Genomic DNA, 16,663 nt, shown 5'->3' with positions numbered 1-16,663 from the left:
GTTTCTGTCCTGTATGATTTGAGGTTTTAACCGGGGGGGTAGACTTTTTATATCCACTGCTTGTGGATCGTTTGGGGATGTGTGTGAGATAACTGATCAGGTCATGTGCCCGGGCCATGTCTTCAGACATCGCTGCTGTGGAGGGTGTCCATACGCCTTCTTTTTTGGCCAAGCTGATTTCTCACGTCTGGACACCACAGAGTCCTGACTGTATTATCTGATTGTAAAAACGCAGTCATAGCCCTGTATACAGTGACTCACTGATGGCAGCACCTTCATTGCTGACTACTCTGATCTGCGCAGTGGGCCAAGGTGCGGCCCCTGGGGCGTGGTGCAGGAGACTGGACACGTGGCCTTAGTGGCTTGTTTATGAGTTGACATGTGGTTTGGGCAATGTGTGATTATGGCAGGATTTTCTCCTCCTGGAGATGGGTCCAGAAGCATTACAGGCACATGACCAGTAAACGGTGTGTGGCGGTGGTTTGTAGATGATGTCGGTGGTGCGTCAGCTCTTGACTGGGTTGTATAGTGAGGAGCAGGTGAGTGGTTGCTGGTTAGATCCTGATGGCTCCTGATAGTAACCTGGTGCATTTATCATGTAGGCTCAGCAGGGGGTGAACAAGCGCCCCAGCCCCAGCGCTCCACCTCCCACTCAGCTGAACAAGATCCAGTATAGCGGTGGAGGGCAAGTGGTGAAGCGGGAGCGAAGGCAAAGTTCATCCAGATTCAGTCTGAGCAAGAACCGAGAACTCCACAAACTTCCCCCGCTGAAAGGTGAGACGCCAAGCGGTGACATCACTGTGCTATGGGCAGACTGTGTGTATGAGAGGCCAAGCGGTGACATCACTGTGCTGTGGGCAGACTGTGTGTATGAGAGGCCAAGCGGTGACATCACTGTGCTGTGGGCAGACTGTGTGTATGAGAGGCCAAGCGGTGACATCACTGTGCTATGGGCAGACTGTGGGTATGAGAGGCCAAGCGGTGATAGCACTGTGCTGTGGGCAGACTGTGTGTATGAGACGCCAAGCGGTGACATCACTGTGCTATGGGCAGACTGCGGGTATGAGACGCCAAGCGGTGACATCACTGTGCTATGGGCAGACTGCGGGTATGAGACGCCAAGCGGTGACATCACTGTGCTATGGGCAGACTGTGGGTATGAGAGGCCAAGCGGTGACATCACTGTGCTGTGGGCAGACTGTGGGTGTCAGAGGCCAAGCGGTGACATCACTGTGCTATGGGCAGACTGTGGGTATGAGACGCCAAGCGGTGACATCACTGTGCTGTGGACAGACTGTGGATATGAGAGGCCAAGCGGTGACATCACTGTGCTGTGGGCAGACTGTGGGTATGAGAGGCCAAGCGGTGACATCCCTGTGCTATGGGCAGACTGTGGGTATGAGAGGCCAAGCGGTGACATCACTGTGCTGTGGGCAGACTGTGTATGAGACGCCAAGCGGTGACATCACTGTGCTATGGGCAGACTGTGTGTATGAGACGCCAAGTGGTGACATCCCTGTGCTATGGGCAGACTGTGGGTATGAGACGCCAAGCGGTGACATCACTGTGCTATGGGCAGACTGTGGGTATAAGACGCCAAGCTGTGACATCCCTGTGCTATAGGCAGACTGTGGGTATGAGAGGCCAAGCGGTGACATCACTGTGCTATGGGCAGACTGTGTGTATGAGACGCCAAGTGGTGACATCCCTGTGCTATGGGCAGACTGTGGGTATGAGACGCCAAGCGGTGACATCACTGTGCTATGGGCAGACTGTGGGTATAAGACGCCAAGCTGTGACATCACTGTGCTGTGGGCAGACTGTGTGTATGAGACGCCAAGCGGTGACATCACTGTGCTATGGGCAGACTGTGGGTATGAGACGCCAAGCTGTGACATCCCTGTGCTATGGGCAGACTGTGGGTATGAGAGGCCAAGCGGTGACATCACTGTGCTGTGGGCAGACTGTGTATGAGACGCCAAGTGGTGATAGCACTGTGCTATGGGCAGACTGTGGGTATGAGAGGCCAAGCGGTGACATCACTGTGCTATGGGCAGACTGTGGGTATGAGACGCCAAGCGGTGACATCACTGTGCTGTGGGCAGACTGTGGGTATGAGACGCCAAGCTGTGACATCCCTGTGCTATGGGCAGACTGTGGGTATGAGAGGCCAAGCGGTAACATCACTGTGCTGTGGGCAGACTTTGTATGAGACGCCAAGCGGTGACATCACTGTGCTATGGGCAGACTGTGGGTATGAGACGCCAAGCTGTGACATCCCTGTGCTATGGGCAGACTGTGGGTATGAGAGGCCAAGCGGTGACATCCCAGTGCTATGGGCAGACTGTGGGTATGAGAGGCCAAGCGGTGACATCACTGTGCTGTGGGCAGACTGTGGGTATGAGAGGCCAAGCGGTGACATCACTGTGCTGTGGGCAGACTGTGGGTATGAGACGCCAAGCTGTGGCATCCCTGTGCTATGGGCAGACTGTGGGTATGAGAGGCCAAGCGGTGACATCACTGTGCTGTGGGCAGACTGTGGGTATGAGAGGCCAAGCGGTGACATCACTGTGCTGTGGGCAGACTGCGGGTATGAGACGCCAAGCGGTGACATCACTATGCTATGGGCAGACTGTGGGTATGAGAGGCCAAGCGGTGACATCACTGTGCTGTGGGCAGACTGCGGGTATGAGAGGCCAAGCGGTGACATCACTGTACTGTGGGCAGACTGTGGGTATGAGAGGCCAAGCGGTGACATCACTGTGCTGTGGGCAGACTGTGGGTATGAGAGGCCAAGCGGTGACATCACTGTGCTGTGGGCAGACTGCGGGTATGAGACGCCAAGCGGTGACATCACTATGCTATGGGCAGACTGTGGGTATGAGAGGCCAAGCGGTGACATCACTGTGCTGTGGGCAGACTGCGGGTATGAGAGGCCAAGCGGTGACATCACTGTACTGTGGGCAGACTGTGGGTATGAGAGGCCAAGCGGTGACATCACTGTGCTGTGGGCAGACTGTGGGTATGAGAGGCCAAGCGGTGACATCACTGTGCTGTGGGCAGACTGTGGGTATGAGACGCCAAGCGGTGACATCCCTGTGCTATGGGCAGACTGTGTGTATGAGACGCCAAGTGGTGACATCACTGTGCTATGGGAGAACACTGTGTATGAGACGCCAAGCTGTGACATCCCTGTGCTATGGGCAGACTGTGGGTATTAGACGCCAAGCGGTGACATCCCTGCGCTATGGGCAGACTGTGGGTATGAGAGGCCAAGCGGTGACATCACTGTGCTGTGGGCAGACTGTGGGTATGAGAGGCCAAGCGGTGACATCACTGTGCTGTGGGCAGACTGTGTGTATGAGACGCCAAGCGGTGACATCACTGTGCTATGGGCAGACTGTGGGTATGAGACGCCAAGCTGTGACATCCCTGTGCTATGGGCAGACTGTGGGTATGAGAGGCCAAGCGGTGACATCACTGTGCTGTGGGCAGACTGTGTATGAGACGCCAAGCGGTGATAGCACTGTGCTATGGGCAGACTGTGGGTATGAGAGGCCAAGCGGTGACATCACTGTGCTATGGGCAGACTGTGGGTATGAGACGCCAAGCGGTGACATCACTGTGCTGTGGGCAGACTGTGGGTATGAGACGCCAAGCTGTGACATCCCTGTGCTATGGGCAGACTGTGGGTATGAGAGGCCAAGCGGTGACATCACTGTGCTGTGGACAGACTGTGGATATGAGAGGCCAAGCGGTGACATCACTGTGCTGTGGGCAGACTGTGGGTATGAGAGGCCAAGCGGTGACATCACTGTGCTATGGGCAGACTGTGTGTATGAGACGCCAAGCGGTGACATCCCTGTGCTATGGGCAGACTGTGGGTATGAGAGGCCAAGCGGTGACATCACTGTGCTGTGGGCAGACTGTGTATGAGACGCCAAGCGGTGACATCACTGTGCTATGGGCAGACTGTGTGTATGAGACGCCAAGTGGTGACATCCCTGTGCTATGGGCAGACTGTGGGTATGAGACGCCAAGCGGTGACATCACTGTGCTATGGGCAGACTGTGGGTATAAGACGCCAAGCTGTGACATCCCTGTGCTATAGGCAGACTGTGGGTATGAGAGGCCAAGCGGTGACATCACTGTGCTATGGGCAGACTGTGTGTATGAGACGCCAAGTGGTGACATCCCTGTGCTATGGGCAGACTGTGGGTATGAGACGCCAAGCGGTGACATCACTGTGCTATGGGCAGACTGTGGGTATAAGACGCCAAGCTGTGACATCCCTGTGCTATAGGCAGACTGTGGGTATGAGAGGCCAAGCGGTGACATCACTGTGCTATGGGCAGACTGCGGGTATGAGACGCCAAGCGGTGATAGCACTGTGCTATGGGCAGACTGTGGGTATGAGAGGCCAAGCGGTGACATCACTGTGCTGTGGGCAGACTGTGGGTATGAGAGGCCAAGCGGTGACATCACTGTGCTGTGGGCAGACTGTGTGTATGAGACGCCAAGCGGTGACATCACTGTGCTATGGGCAGACTGTGGGTATGAGACGCCAAGCAGTGACATCCCTGTGCTATGGGCAGACTGTGGGTATGAGAGGCCAAGCGGTGACATCACTGTGCTGTGGGCAGACTGTGTATGAGACGCCAAGCGGTGATAGCACTGTGCTATGGGCAGACTGTGGGTATGAGAGGCCAAGCGGTGACATCACTGTGCTATGGGCAGACTGTGGGTATGAGACGCCAAGCGGTGACATCACTGTGCTGTGGGCAGACTGTGGGTATGAGACGCCAAGCTGTGACATCCCTGTGCTATGGGCAGACTGTGGGTATGAGAGGCCAAGCGGTGACATCACTGTGCTGTGGGCAGACTTTGTATGAGACGCCAAGCGGTGACATCACTGTGCTATGGGCAGACTGTGGGTATGAGACGCCAAGCTGTGACATCCCTGTGCTATGGGCAGACTGTGGGTATGAGAGGCCAAGCGGTGACATCCCAGTGCTATGGGCAGACAGTGGGTATGAGAGGCCAAGCGGTGACATCACTGTGCTGTGGGCAGACTGTGGGTATGAGAGGCCAAGCGGTGACATCACTGTGCTGTGGGCAGACTGTGGGTATGAGACGCCAAGCTGTGACATCACTGTGCTGTGGGCAGACTGTGGGTATGAGAGGCCAAGCGGTGACATCCCTGTGCTATGGGCAGACAGTGGGTATGAGAGGCCAAGCGGTGACATCACTGTGCTGTGGGCAGACTGTGGGTATGAGAGGCCAAGCGGTGACATCACTGTGCTGTGGGCAGACTGTGGGTATGAGACGCCAAGCTGTGACATCACTGTGCTGTGGGCAGACTGTGTGTATGAGAGGCCAAGCGGTGACATCACTGTGCTGTGGGCAGACTGTGTGTATGAGAGGCCAAGCGGTGACATCACTGTGCTGTGGGCAGACTGTGGGTATGAGAGGCCAAGCGGTGACATCACTGTGCTGTGGGCAGACTGTGGGTATGAGAGGCCAAGCGGTGACATCACTGTGCTGTGGGCAGACTGTGGGTATGAGAGGCCAAGCTGTGACATCCCTGTGCTATGGGCAGACTGTGGGTATGAGAGGCCAAGCGGTGACATCACTGTGCTGTGGGCAGACTGTGGGTATTAGAGGCCAAGCGGTGACATCACTGTGCTGTGGGCAGACTGTGGGTATGAGAGGCCAAGCTGTGACATCACTGTGCTGTGGGCAGACTGTGGGTATGAGACGCCAAGCTGTGACATCCCTGTGCTATGGGCAGACTGTGGGTATGAGAGGCCAAGCGGTGACATCACTGTGCTGTGGGCAGACTGTGGGTATGAGAGGCCAAGCGGTGACATCACTGTGCTGTGGGCAGACTGCGGGTATGAGACGCCAAGCGGTGACATCACTGTGCTATAGGCAGACTGTGGGTATGAGAGGCCAAGCGGTGACATCACTGTGCTGTGGGCAGACTGCGGGTATGAGAGGCCAAGCGGTGACATCACTGTGCTGTGGGCAGACTGTGGGTATGAGAGGCCAAGCGGTGACATCACTGTGCTGTGGGCAGACTGTGGGTATGAGAGGCCAAGCGGTGACATCACTGTGCTGTGGGCAGACTGTGGGTATGAGAGGCCAAGCGGTGACATCACTGTGCTGTGGGCAGACTGTGGGTATGAGAGGCCAAGCGGTGACATCACTGTGCTGTGGGCAGACTGTGGGTATGAGAGGCCAAGCGGTGACATCACTGTGCTGTGGGCAGACTGTGGGTATGAGACCTCTGTCCGCCGCCCTTATGTCGGGGCGACCTCTGGCCGTCGGGCTCCTGCTACTTTCTGAGCTCTCCCTGTAGGTGTGGGGGCACGTGTCTGTCTGCAGGCGTAGTCTCCATATCCCTCCTCTTCTCTCGTATTGCAGAGTGCCCCCTGGGTGAAGAGCGCGAGACCCTCCTCGTCCAGAAGATCCGTCAGTGCTGCGTCCTCTTTGATTTTGTGTCTGATCCTCTCAGTGACCTGAAATACAAGGAGGTTAAGCGAGCGGCGCTCAGCGAGATGGTGGAGTACATCACCCACAGCCGTGATGTGCTCACGGACTGCATCTACCCCGAGGCCGTGCATATGGTGAGGGTCCTCTCCACCCGTCAGCATCACAGAGCATGTCAGGAACGTGGCAGCCAGTGCCCTGTGTATTTGTTCTTTATCTCATGTGGTGCATTTTTCAGTTCTCAGTTAATTTGTTCCGGCCGCTTCCACCCTCATCTAACCCCAGCGGAGCAGAATTTGACCCTGAGGAAGATGAGCCGACTCTGGAGGCCGCCTGGCCGCATCTTCAGGTGATTGCGCTAATACTGTTGGCTGGGGGTGAAGAGCACATGTAGGCTGTGGGGTGGGGGTCACTTCTGGCCTTGGTTTACAATATGTCTCACGGCTTCTTTATCTTTTTCCTTAGCTCGTCTATGAGTTTTTCCTTAGATTTCTCGAGTCTCCGGACTTTCAGCCCAATGTGGCCAAGAAGTACATTGATCAGAAATTTGTGCTATCGGTAAGAAGTGATTTGTGTCCTTGTGTGTGGCGTGTGTGCCACGGAAACCTCTGTACCTGGTGTGGCAGTGCTGTGTGTGTGACGGGGACCTCCGTACCTGGCGTAGCTGTGACGTGTGTTCAACAGGGACCTCCGTGGTTGTGAGGTGTGGACAGCTGTGCCTGGTGTGTGTGCGGCGGGGACCGCCGTACCCGGTGTGGCTGTGACGTGTGTGACGGGGACCTCCGTACCTGGTGTAGCTGTGACGTGTGTGCGGCAGGGACCTCCGTACCTGGTGTGGCTGTGACGTGTGTGTGTGTGACGGGGACCTCCGTACCCGGTGTGGCTGTGACGCGTGTGTGACGGGGACCTTCTTGCCTGGTGTGGCTGTGACGTGTGTGTGACGGGACCTCCGTGCCTGGTGTGGCTGTGACGTGTGTGCGGCGGGGACCTCCGTACCTGGTGTAGCTGTGACGTGTGTTCAACAGGGACCTCCGTGGTTGTGAGGTGTGGACAGCTGTGCCTGGTGTGTGTGCGGCGGGGACCGCCGTACCCGGTGTGGCTGTGACGGGGACCTCCGTACCTGGTGTGGCTGTGACGTGTGTGTGTGTGTGTGTGTGTGACGGGGACCTCCGTACCCGGTGTGGCTGTGACGCGTGTGTGACGGGGACCTTCTTGCCTGGTGTGGCTGTGACGTGTGTGTGACGGGACCTCCGTGCCTGGTGTGGCTGTGACGTGTGTGCGGCGGGGACCTCCGTACCTGGTGTAGCTGTGAAGTGTGTGCGGCAGGGACCTCCGTACCTGGTGTGGCTGTGACGTGTGTGTGTGTGACGGGGACCTCCGTACCCGGTGTGGCTGTGACGCGTGTGTGACGGGGACCTTCTTGTATGGTGTGGCTGTGACGTGTGCGTGACGGGACCTCCGTACCTGGTGTGGCTGTGATGTGTGTGCGGTTGAGACCTCCGTGCCTGGTGTGGCTGTGACGTGTGTGCGGCGGGGACCTCCGTACCTGGTGTAGCTGTGACGTGTGTTCAACAGGGACCTCCGTGGTTGTGAGGTGTGGACAGCTGTGCCTGGTGTGTGTGCGGCGGGGACCGCCGTACCCAATGTGGCTGTGACGTGTGTGACGGTGACCTCCGTACCTGGTGTGGCTGTGACGTGTGTGCGGCAGGGACCTCCGTACCTGGTGTGGCTGTGACGTGTGTGTGTGACGGGGACCTCCGTACCCGGTGTGGCTGTGACGTGTGTGTGACGGGACCTCCGTACCTGGTGTGGCTGTGATGTGTGTGCGGTTGAGACCTCCGTGCCTGGTGTGGCTGTGACGTGTGTGCGGCGGGGACCTCCGTACCTGGTGTAGCTGTGACGTGTGTTCAACAGGGACCTCCGTGGCTGTGAAGTGTGGACAGCTGTGCCTGGTGTGGCTGTGACGTGTGTGTGTGACGGGGACCTCTGTGCCTCATGTGGCTGTTGTGTATGGCTGAGACCTCCATGACTGTGTTGGGGGGACTACTGTGCCTAATGTCTGTGACATGGACCTCCTTGACTGGCGTAGCTATGACAGGTATGTGGTGGGGACCTCCTTGCCTGGCGTGGCTGTGACGTGTGCCCCTTGCTTGTCACCTCAGCTCCTGGATCTTTTTGACAGTGAAGACCCCCGAGAGCGAGACTTCCTGAAGACCATTCTGCATCGGATCTACGGGAAGTTCCTGGGGCTGCGGGCCTACATGAGGCGGCACATTAATAACATCTTCTACAGGTTGTCCCCGTGTGCAATCATGGCGTCGGCTGCACTCCGACCGGCCTCTGGTGACGCCGCCTCCTTCATCTTTTGCTTTTTCTTTTAGATTTATTTACGAGACAGAACATCACAACGGGATCGCTGAGCTCCTGGAGATCCTGGGCAGGTGGGTGTCTGCTCTGCCATGAATGGTGATGGCTTGTGGCCGAGCGTGGCATGATGGGGGCAGGGTGCTGCAGATGGCGTCACCCTGGTGTCACTTCACCACCACTCTTATATTTCAGTATCATTAATGGTTTCGCGCTTCCCCTGAAGGAAGAGCACAAGATGTTCCTGATCCGAGTCCTCCTCCCTCTACACAAGGCCAAGTCTCTGAGTGTCTACCACCCGCAGGTAACTGTCATGGCGGGCTACCCCCGAAGACCAGTGTACTGGGAACAGGTCATGTGCTGAGGGAAAGGAGCTCTGCATCATCCAATCATGTGTCCATCCCTCCGGCCATGTGACCTGGGGAACTGTACTCCCCCAGACCGTGTACCCTATGCCCTTCATGTCAGATCACCTCCCTGGCAGCACAGTGGTGACCTCCACTTGTCTCTCTTCCTCTCTACAGCTGGCTTACTGTGTGGTGCAGTTCTTGGAGAAGGACAGTACCCTGACCGACCCAGTGAGTATAAGGAATTGCATGGGTCCGTGCTGTAACGCAGCCCCTGGACCACGTCCGTGCTGTAACGCAGCCCCTGGACCACGTCCGTGCTGTAACGCAGCCCCTGGACCACGTCCGTGCTGTAACGCAGCCCCTGGACCACGTCCGTGCTGTAACGCAGCCCCTGGACCACGTCCGTGCTGTAACGCAGCCCCTGGACCACGTCCGTGCTGTAACGCAGCCCCTGGACCACGTCCGTGCTGTAACGCAGCCCCTGGACCACGTCCGTGCTGTAACGCAGCCCCTGGACCACGTCCGTGCTGTAACGCAGCCCCTGGACCACGTCCGTGCTGTAACGCAGCCCCTGGACCACGTCCGTGCTGTAACGCAGCCCCTGGACCACGTCCGTGCTGCGTCATTGTAATGCCATATCCAGGTGCTCGGTGTACATGACATGGCACGTGATGGCTGTATGTGCCCCTCAGGTCATCTCTGGACTCCTCCGCTTCTGGCCTCGGACTCACAGCCCCAAAGAGGTGATGTTCTTGAATGAACTGGAAGAGATATTAGATGTTATGGAGCCGTCAGAATTTACCAAGATCATGGAGCCTCTGTTCAGGCAGCTGGCGCAGTGCGTGTCCAGCCCCCACTTTCAGGTAGTCGCCTCCTGTATGGACTCTCCCTATAGAGGAGGCATACCCAGTGATTGGATGGTGATGAGTGAGGGTGGTGATGTCACACGGTGTATGTAGCAGCTCAGTCTGTGGATGATGATGTCACTGAGTGAGGGCGGTGATGTCACACGGTGTATGTAGCAGCTCAGTCTGTGGATGATGATGTCACTGAGTGAGGGTGGTGATGTCACACGGTTTATGTAGCAGATCAGTCTGTGGATGGTGATGTCACTGAGTGAGGGTGCTGATGTCACACAGTATGTAGCGGATCAGTCTGGATGATGATGTCACTGAGTGAGGGCGGTGATGTCACACGGTGTATGTAGCAGCTCAGTCTGTGGATGACGATGTCACTGAGTGAGGGCGGTGATGTCACACGGTGTATGTAGCAGCTCAGTCTGTGGATGATGATGTCACTGAGTGAGGGTGGTGATGTCACACGGTTTATGTAGCAGATCAGTCTGTGGATGGTGATGTCACTGAGTGAGGGTGCTGATGTCACACAGTATGTAGCAGCTCAGTCTGAGGATGGTGATGTCACTGAGTGAGGGCGGTGATGTCACACGGTGTATGTAGCAGCTCAGTCTGTGGATGATATGTCACTGAGTGAGGGCGGTGATGTCACACGGTGTATGTAGCAGCTCAGTCTGTGGTTGGTGATGTCACTGAGTGAGGGTGCTGATGTCACACAGTAAGTAGCAGCTCAGTCTGTGGATGGTGATGTCACTGAGTGAGGGCGGTGATGTCACACGGTGTATGTAGCAGCTCAGTCTGTGGATGATATGTCACTGAGTGAGGGCGGTGATTTCACACGGTGTATGTAGCAGCTCAGTCTGTGGTTGGTGATGTCACTGAGTGAGGGTGGTGATGTCACACGGTGTATGTAGCAGATCAGTCTGTGGATGGTGATGTCACTGAGTGAGGGCGGTGATGTCACACGGTGTATGTAGCAGCTCAGTCTGTGGATGATGATGTCACTGAGTGAGGGTGGTGATGTCACACGGTGTATGTAGCAGATCAGTCTGTGGATGGTGATGTCACTGAGTGAGGGCGGTGATGTCACACGGTGTATGTAGCAGATCAGTCTGTGGATGGTGGTTACTGAGTGAGGGTGGTGATGTCACATGGTGTATGTAGCAGCTCAGTCTGTGGATGATGATGTCACTGAGTGAGGGTGGTGATGTCACACGGTGTATGTAGCAGCTCAGTCTGTGGATGATGATGTCACTGAGTGAGGGCGGTGATGTCACATGGTGTATGTAGCAGCTCAGTCTGTGAATGATGATGTCACTGAGTGAGGGTGCTGATGTCACACAGTATGTAGCAGCTCAGTCTGAGGATGGTGATGTCACTGAGTGAGGGCGGTGATGTCACACGGTGTATGTAGCAGCTCAGTCTGTGGATGGTGATGTCACTGAGTGAGGGTGCTGATGTCACACAGTATGTAGCAGCTCAGTCTGAGGATGGTGATGTTACTGAGTGAGGGCGGTGATGTCACACGGTGTATGTAGCAGCTCAGTCTGTGGATGATGATGTCACTGAGTGAGGGTGGTGATGTCACACGGTGTATGTAGCAGCTCAGTCTGTGGATGATGATGTCACTGAGTGAGGGTGCTGATGTCACACAGTATGTAGCAGCTCAGTCTGAGGATGGTGATGTCACTGAGTGAGGGCGGTGATGTCACACGGTGTATGTAGCAGCTCAGTCTGTGGATGGTGATGTCACTGAGTGAGGGTGGTGATGTCACACGGTGTATGTAGCAGATCAGTCTGTGGATGGTGATGTCACTGAGTGAGGGCGGTGATGTCACACGGTGTATGTAGCAGATCAGTCTGTGGATGGTGGTTACTGAGTGAAGGTGGTGATGTCACACAGTATGTAGCAGCTCAGTCTGTGGATGGTGATGTCACTGAGTGAGGGTGGTGATGTCACACGGTGTATGTAGCAGATCAGTCTGTGGATGGTGATGTCACTGAGTGAGGGCGGTGATGTCACACGGTGTATGTAGCAGATCAGTCTGTGGATGGTGGTTACTGAGTGAGGGTGGTGATGTCACATGGTGTATGTAGCAGCTCAGTCTGTGGATGGTGATGTCACTGAGTGAGGGCGGTGATGTCACACGGTGTATGTAGCAGCTCAGTCTGTGGATGATGATGTCACTGAGTGAGGGTGCTGATGTCACACAGTATGTAGCAGCTCAGTCTGAGGATGGTGATGTCACTGAGTGAGGGCGGTGATGTCACACGGTGTATGTAGCAGCTCAGTCTGTGGATGGTGATGTCACTGAGTGAGGGTGCTGATGTCACACAGTATATAGCAGCTCAGTCTGAGGATGGTGATGTCACTGAGTGAGGGTGGTGATGTCACACGGTGTATGTAGCAGATCAGTCTGTGGATGGTGATGAGTGAGGGCGGTGATGTCACACGGTGTATGTAGCAGATCAGTCTGTGGATGGTGGTTACTGAGTGAGGGTGGTGATGTCACATGGTGTATGTAGCAGCTCAGTCTGTGGATGGTGATGTCACTGAGTGAGGGCGGTGATGTCACACGGTGTATGTAGCAGCTCAGTCTGTGGATGATGATGTCACTGGATGATGATGTCACTGAGTGAGGGTGCTGATGTCACACAGTATGTAGCAGCTCAGTCTGAGGATGGTGATGTCACTGAGAGAGGGCGGTGATGTCACACGGTGTATGTAGCAGCTCAGTCTGTGGATGGTGATGTCACTGAGTGAGGGCGGTGATGTCACACGGTGTATGTAGCAGATCAGTCTGAGGATGGTGATGTCACTGAGTGAGGGCGGTGATGTCACACGTTGTATGTAGCAGCTCAGTCTGTGGATGGTGATGTCATTGAGTGAGGGTGCTGATGTCACACAGTATGTAGCAGCTCAGTCTGTGGATGGTGATGTCACTGAGTGAGGGCGGTGATGTCACACGTTGTATGTAGCAGCTCAGTCTGTGGATGGTGATGTCACTGAGTGAGGGTGGTGATGTCACACGGTGTATGTAGCAGATCAGTCTGTGGATGGTGATGTCACTGAGTGAGGGCGGTGATGTCACACGGTGTATGTAGCAGATCAGTCTGTGGATGGTGGTTACTGAGTGAGGGTGGTGATGTCACATGGTGTATGTAGCAGCTCAGTCTGTGGATGGTGATGTCACTGAGTGAGGGCGGTGATGTCACACGGTGTATGTAGCAGCTCAGTCTGTGGATGATGATGTCACTGGATGATGATGTCACTGAGTGAGGGTGCTGATGTCACACAGTATGTAGCAGCTCAGTCTGAGGATGGTGATGTCACTGAGAGAGGGCGGTGATGTCACACGGTGTATGTAGCAGCTCAGTCTGTGGATGATGATGTCACTGAGTGAGGGTGCTGATGTCACACAGTATGTAGCAGCTCAGTCTGAGGATGGTGATGTGACTGAGTGAGGGCGGTGATGTCACACGGTGTATGTAGCAGCTCAGTCTGTGGATGGTGATGTCACTGAGTGAGGGTGCTGATGTCACACAGTATATAGCAGCTCAGTCTGAGGATGGTGATGTCACTGAGTGAGGGTGGTGATGTCACACGGTGTATGTAGCAGCTCAGTCTGTGGATGGTGATGTCACTGAGTGAGGGTGCTGATGTCACACAGTATATAGCAGCTCAGTCTGTGGATGGTGATGTCACTGAGTGAGGGCGGTGATGTCACACGGTGTATGTAGCAGCTCAGTCTGTGGATGGTGATGTCACTGAGTGAGGGCGGTGATGTCACACGGTGTATGTAGCAGATCAGTCTGAGGATGGTGATGTCACTGAGTGAGGGCGGTGATGTCACACGGTGTATGTAGCAGATCAGTCTGTGGATGGTGATGTCACTGAGTGAGGGTGGTGATGTCACACGGTGTATGTAGCAGATCAGTCTGTGGATGGTGATGTCACTGAGTGAGGGCGGTGATGTCACACGGTGTATGTAGCAGATCAGTCTGAGGATGGTGATGTCACTGAGTGAGGGCGGTGATGTCACACGGTGTATGTAGCAGATCAGTCTGTGGATGGTGATGTCACTGAGTGAGGGCGGTGATGTCACACTGTGTATGTAGCAGATCAGTCTGTGGATGGTGATGTCACTGAGTGAGGGCGGTGATGTCACACGGTGTACACTGTGTTCCAAATTATTATGTAAATGATATTTTTCTCTGACTTTCCTAAATAGTCGTTACAAATGACAGTCAGTCTAATAAAAGTCATCACCCGGTAGATTATACATCGAATTTTATTGAAGAAACCTCCCAATGATAACAGTATAATCTCTAAAATGAATAAAAACTCAAATTGCACTGTTCCAAATTATTAGGCACAGTAGAATTTCTAAACATTTGATCTGTTTTAAAGAACTGAAAATGTTCATTTGTGGAATTTGCAGCATTAGGAGGTCACATTCACTGAACAAAAAGGATATTTAACTCCAAAACATCCTAACAGGCCAAGTTACATGGTAACATAGGAACCCTTCTGTGACATCACCTTCACAATTCTTGCATCCATTGAACTTGTGAGTTTTTGGAGAGTTTCTGCTTGGATTTCTTTGCATGAAGTCAGAATAGCCTCCCAGAGCTGCTGTTTTGATGTGACCGGCCTCCCACCCTCATAGATCTTTTGTTTGATGATACTCCAAAGGCTCTCTATAGGGTTGAGGTCAGGGGAAGATGGTGGCCACACCATGAGTTTATCTCCTTTTATGCCCATAGCAGCCAATGACTCAGAGGTATTCTTTGCAGCATGAGATGGGGCATTGTCATGCATGAAGATGATTTTGCTCCTGAAGGCACATTTCTGCTTTTTATACCATGGAAGACAGCTGTCAGTCAGAAACTCTATATACTTTGCAGAGGTCATTTTCACACCTTCAGGAACCTTAAAGAGCCCCATCAGCTGTTTCCCCATGATTCCGGCCCAAAACATGACTCCTCCACCTCCTTGCTGACGTCGCAGCCTTGTTGGGACATAGTGGCCATCCACCAACCATCCACTACTCCATCCATCTGGACCATCCAGGGTTGCTCGACACTCATCAGTAAACAAGACTGTATGAAAATCAGTCTTCATGTATGTCTGGGCCACTGCAACCATTTCTGCTTGTGAACACTGTTTAGGGGTGGCTGAATAGTAGATTTATGCACCACAGCAAGGCTTTGAAGGATCCTACACCTTGAGGTTCGAGGGACTCCAGAGGCACCAGCAGCTTTAAATATCTGTTTGCTGGTTTGTAATGGCTTTTTAGCAGCCGCTCTCTTAATCCGATGAACTTGCCTGGCAGAAACCTTCCTCATTCTGCCTTTATCAGCACAAACATGTCTGTGCTCAGAATCAACCACAAATCTCTTAACAGTACGATGATCACGTTTAAATTTTTGGGAAATATCTAATGTTTTCATCTCTTGACCAAGGCATTGCACTATTTGATGCTTTTCAGCAGCAGAGAGATCCTTTTTCTTTCCTAAATTCCTTGAAACCTGTGCCCTGCTTAATAATGTGGAACATCATTCTTAAGTAGTTTTCCTTTAATTGGGCTCACCTGGTAAACTAATTATCACAGGAATTTGAGATTGATTTCAGTGATCCAAAGAGCCCTGATACACAATACCATCTATGAGTTTATTTGAAAAACAAAAAATTACATCTTTATGACACTTAAATCCAATTTAAGTGGAACACAGTGTATGTAGCAGATCAGTCTGGTTGGATGGTGCAGATCAGTCTGGTTGGATGGTGATGTCACTGAGTGAGGGCGGTGATGTCACACGGTGTATGTAGCAGATCAGTCTGTGGATGGTGATGTCACTGAGTGAGGGCGGTGATGTCACACGGTGTATGTAGCAGATCAGTCTGTGGATGGTGATGTCACTGAGTGAGGGCGGTGATGTCACACGGTGTATGTAGCAGATCAGTCTGTGGATGGTGATGTCATTGAGTGAGGGCGGTGATGTCACACGGTGTATGTAGCAGATCCGTCTGTGGATGGTGATGTCACTGAGTGAGGGCGGTGATGTCACACGGTGTATGTAGCAGATCAGTCTGTGGATGGTGATGTCACTGAGTGAGGGCGGTGATGTCACACGGTGTATGTAGCAGATCAGTCTGTGGATGGTGATGTCACTGAGTGAGGGCGGTGATGTCACACAGTGTATGTAGCAGATCCGTCTTTGGATGGTGATGTCACATAGTGTATGTAGCAGATCAGTCTGTGGTTGGTGATGTCACTGAGTGAGGGTGGTGATGTCACACAGTGTATGTAGCAGCTCAGTCTGTGGATGGTGATGTCACTGAGTGAGGGTGGTGATGTCACACAGTGTATGTAGCAGCTCAGTCTGTGGATGGTGATGTCACACATTGTATGTAGCAGCTCAGTCTGTGGTTGGCGGTGAAGTCACTGAGGGCGGTGATGTCACACGGTGTATGTAGCAGATCAGTCTGTGGTTGGTGATGTCACTGAGTGAGGGTGGTGATGTCACACAGTGTATGTAGCAGCTCAGTCTGTGGATGGTGATGTCACTGAGTGAGGGCGGTGATGTCACACGGTGTAT

The 16,663-nt window shown here is 53.9% G+C and overlaps 1 protein-coding gene across 5 annotated transcripts in view; it reads left to right on the top strand.

Moving 5' to 3' along the window:
* The window catches only part of PPP2R5D (protein phosphatase 2 regulatory subunit B'delta), a 60,772-nt gene that overhangs the window by 19,276 nt on the left and 24,833 nt on the right, over positions 1-16,663 (top strand). For all 5 annotated transcript variants that reach the window (XM_073558990.1, XM_073558988.1, XM_073558989.1 and 2 more), the window contains 9 exons: positions 603-774; positions 6,427-6,629; positions 6,731-6,841; positions 6,958-7,050; positions 8,655-8,785; positions 8,874-8,933; positions 9,052-9,160; positions 9,381-9,434; positions 9,899-10,069. In XM_073558990.1, coding sequence (XP_073415091.1) covers positions 603-774; positions 6,427-6,629; positions 6,731-6,841; positions 6,958-7,050; positions 8,655-8,785; positions 8,874-8,933; positions 9,052-9,160; positions 9,381-9,434; positions 9,899-10,069 — 1,104 coding nt within the window. The remainder of the gene's footprint in view (positions 1-602; positions 775-6,426; positions 6,630-6,730; positions 6,842-6,957; positions 7,051-8,654; positions 8,786-8,873; positions 8,934-9,051; positions 9,161-9,380; positions 9,435-9,898; positions 10,070-16,663) is intronic.

The sequence above is a fragment of the Dendrobates tinctorius genome, unplaced genomic scaffold (assembly GCF_039654945.1).
Source record: "Dendrobates tinctorius isolate UK_male_01 unplaced genomic scaffold, ASM3965494v1 ptg000264l, whole genome shotgun sequence".
Taxonomy (NCBI): Eukaryota; Metazoa; Chordata; class Amphibia; order Anura; family Dendrobatidae; genus Dendrobates; species Dendrobates tinctorius.
Note: the sequence above shows the minus strand (reverse complement) of the source record. Positions and strands in the feature narration are given on the sequence as shown.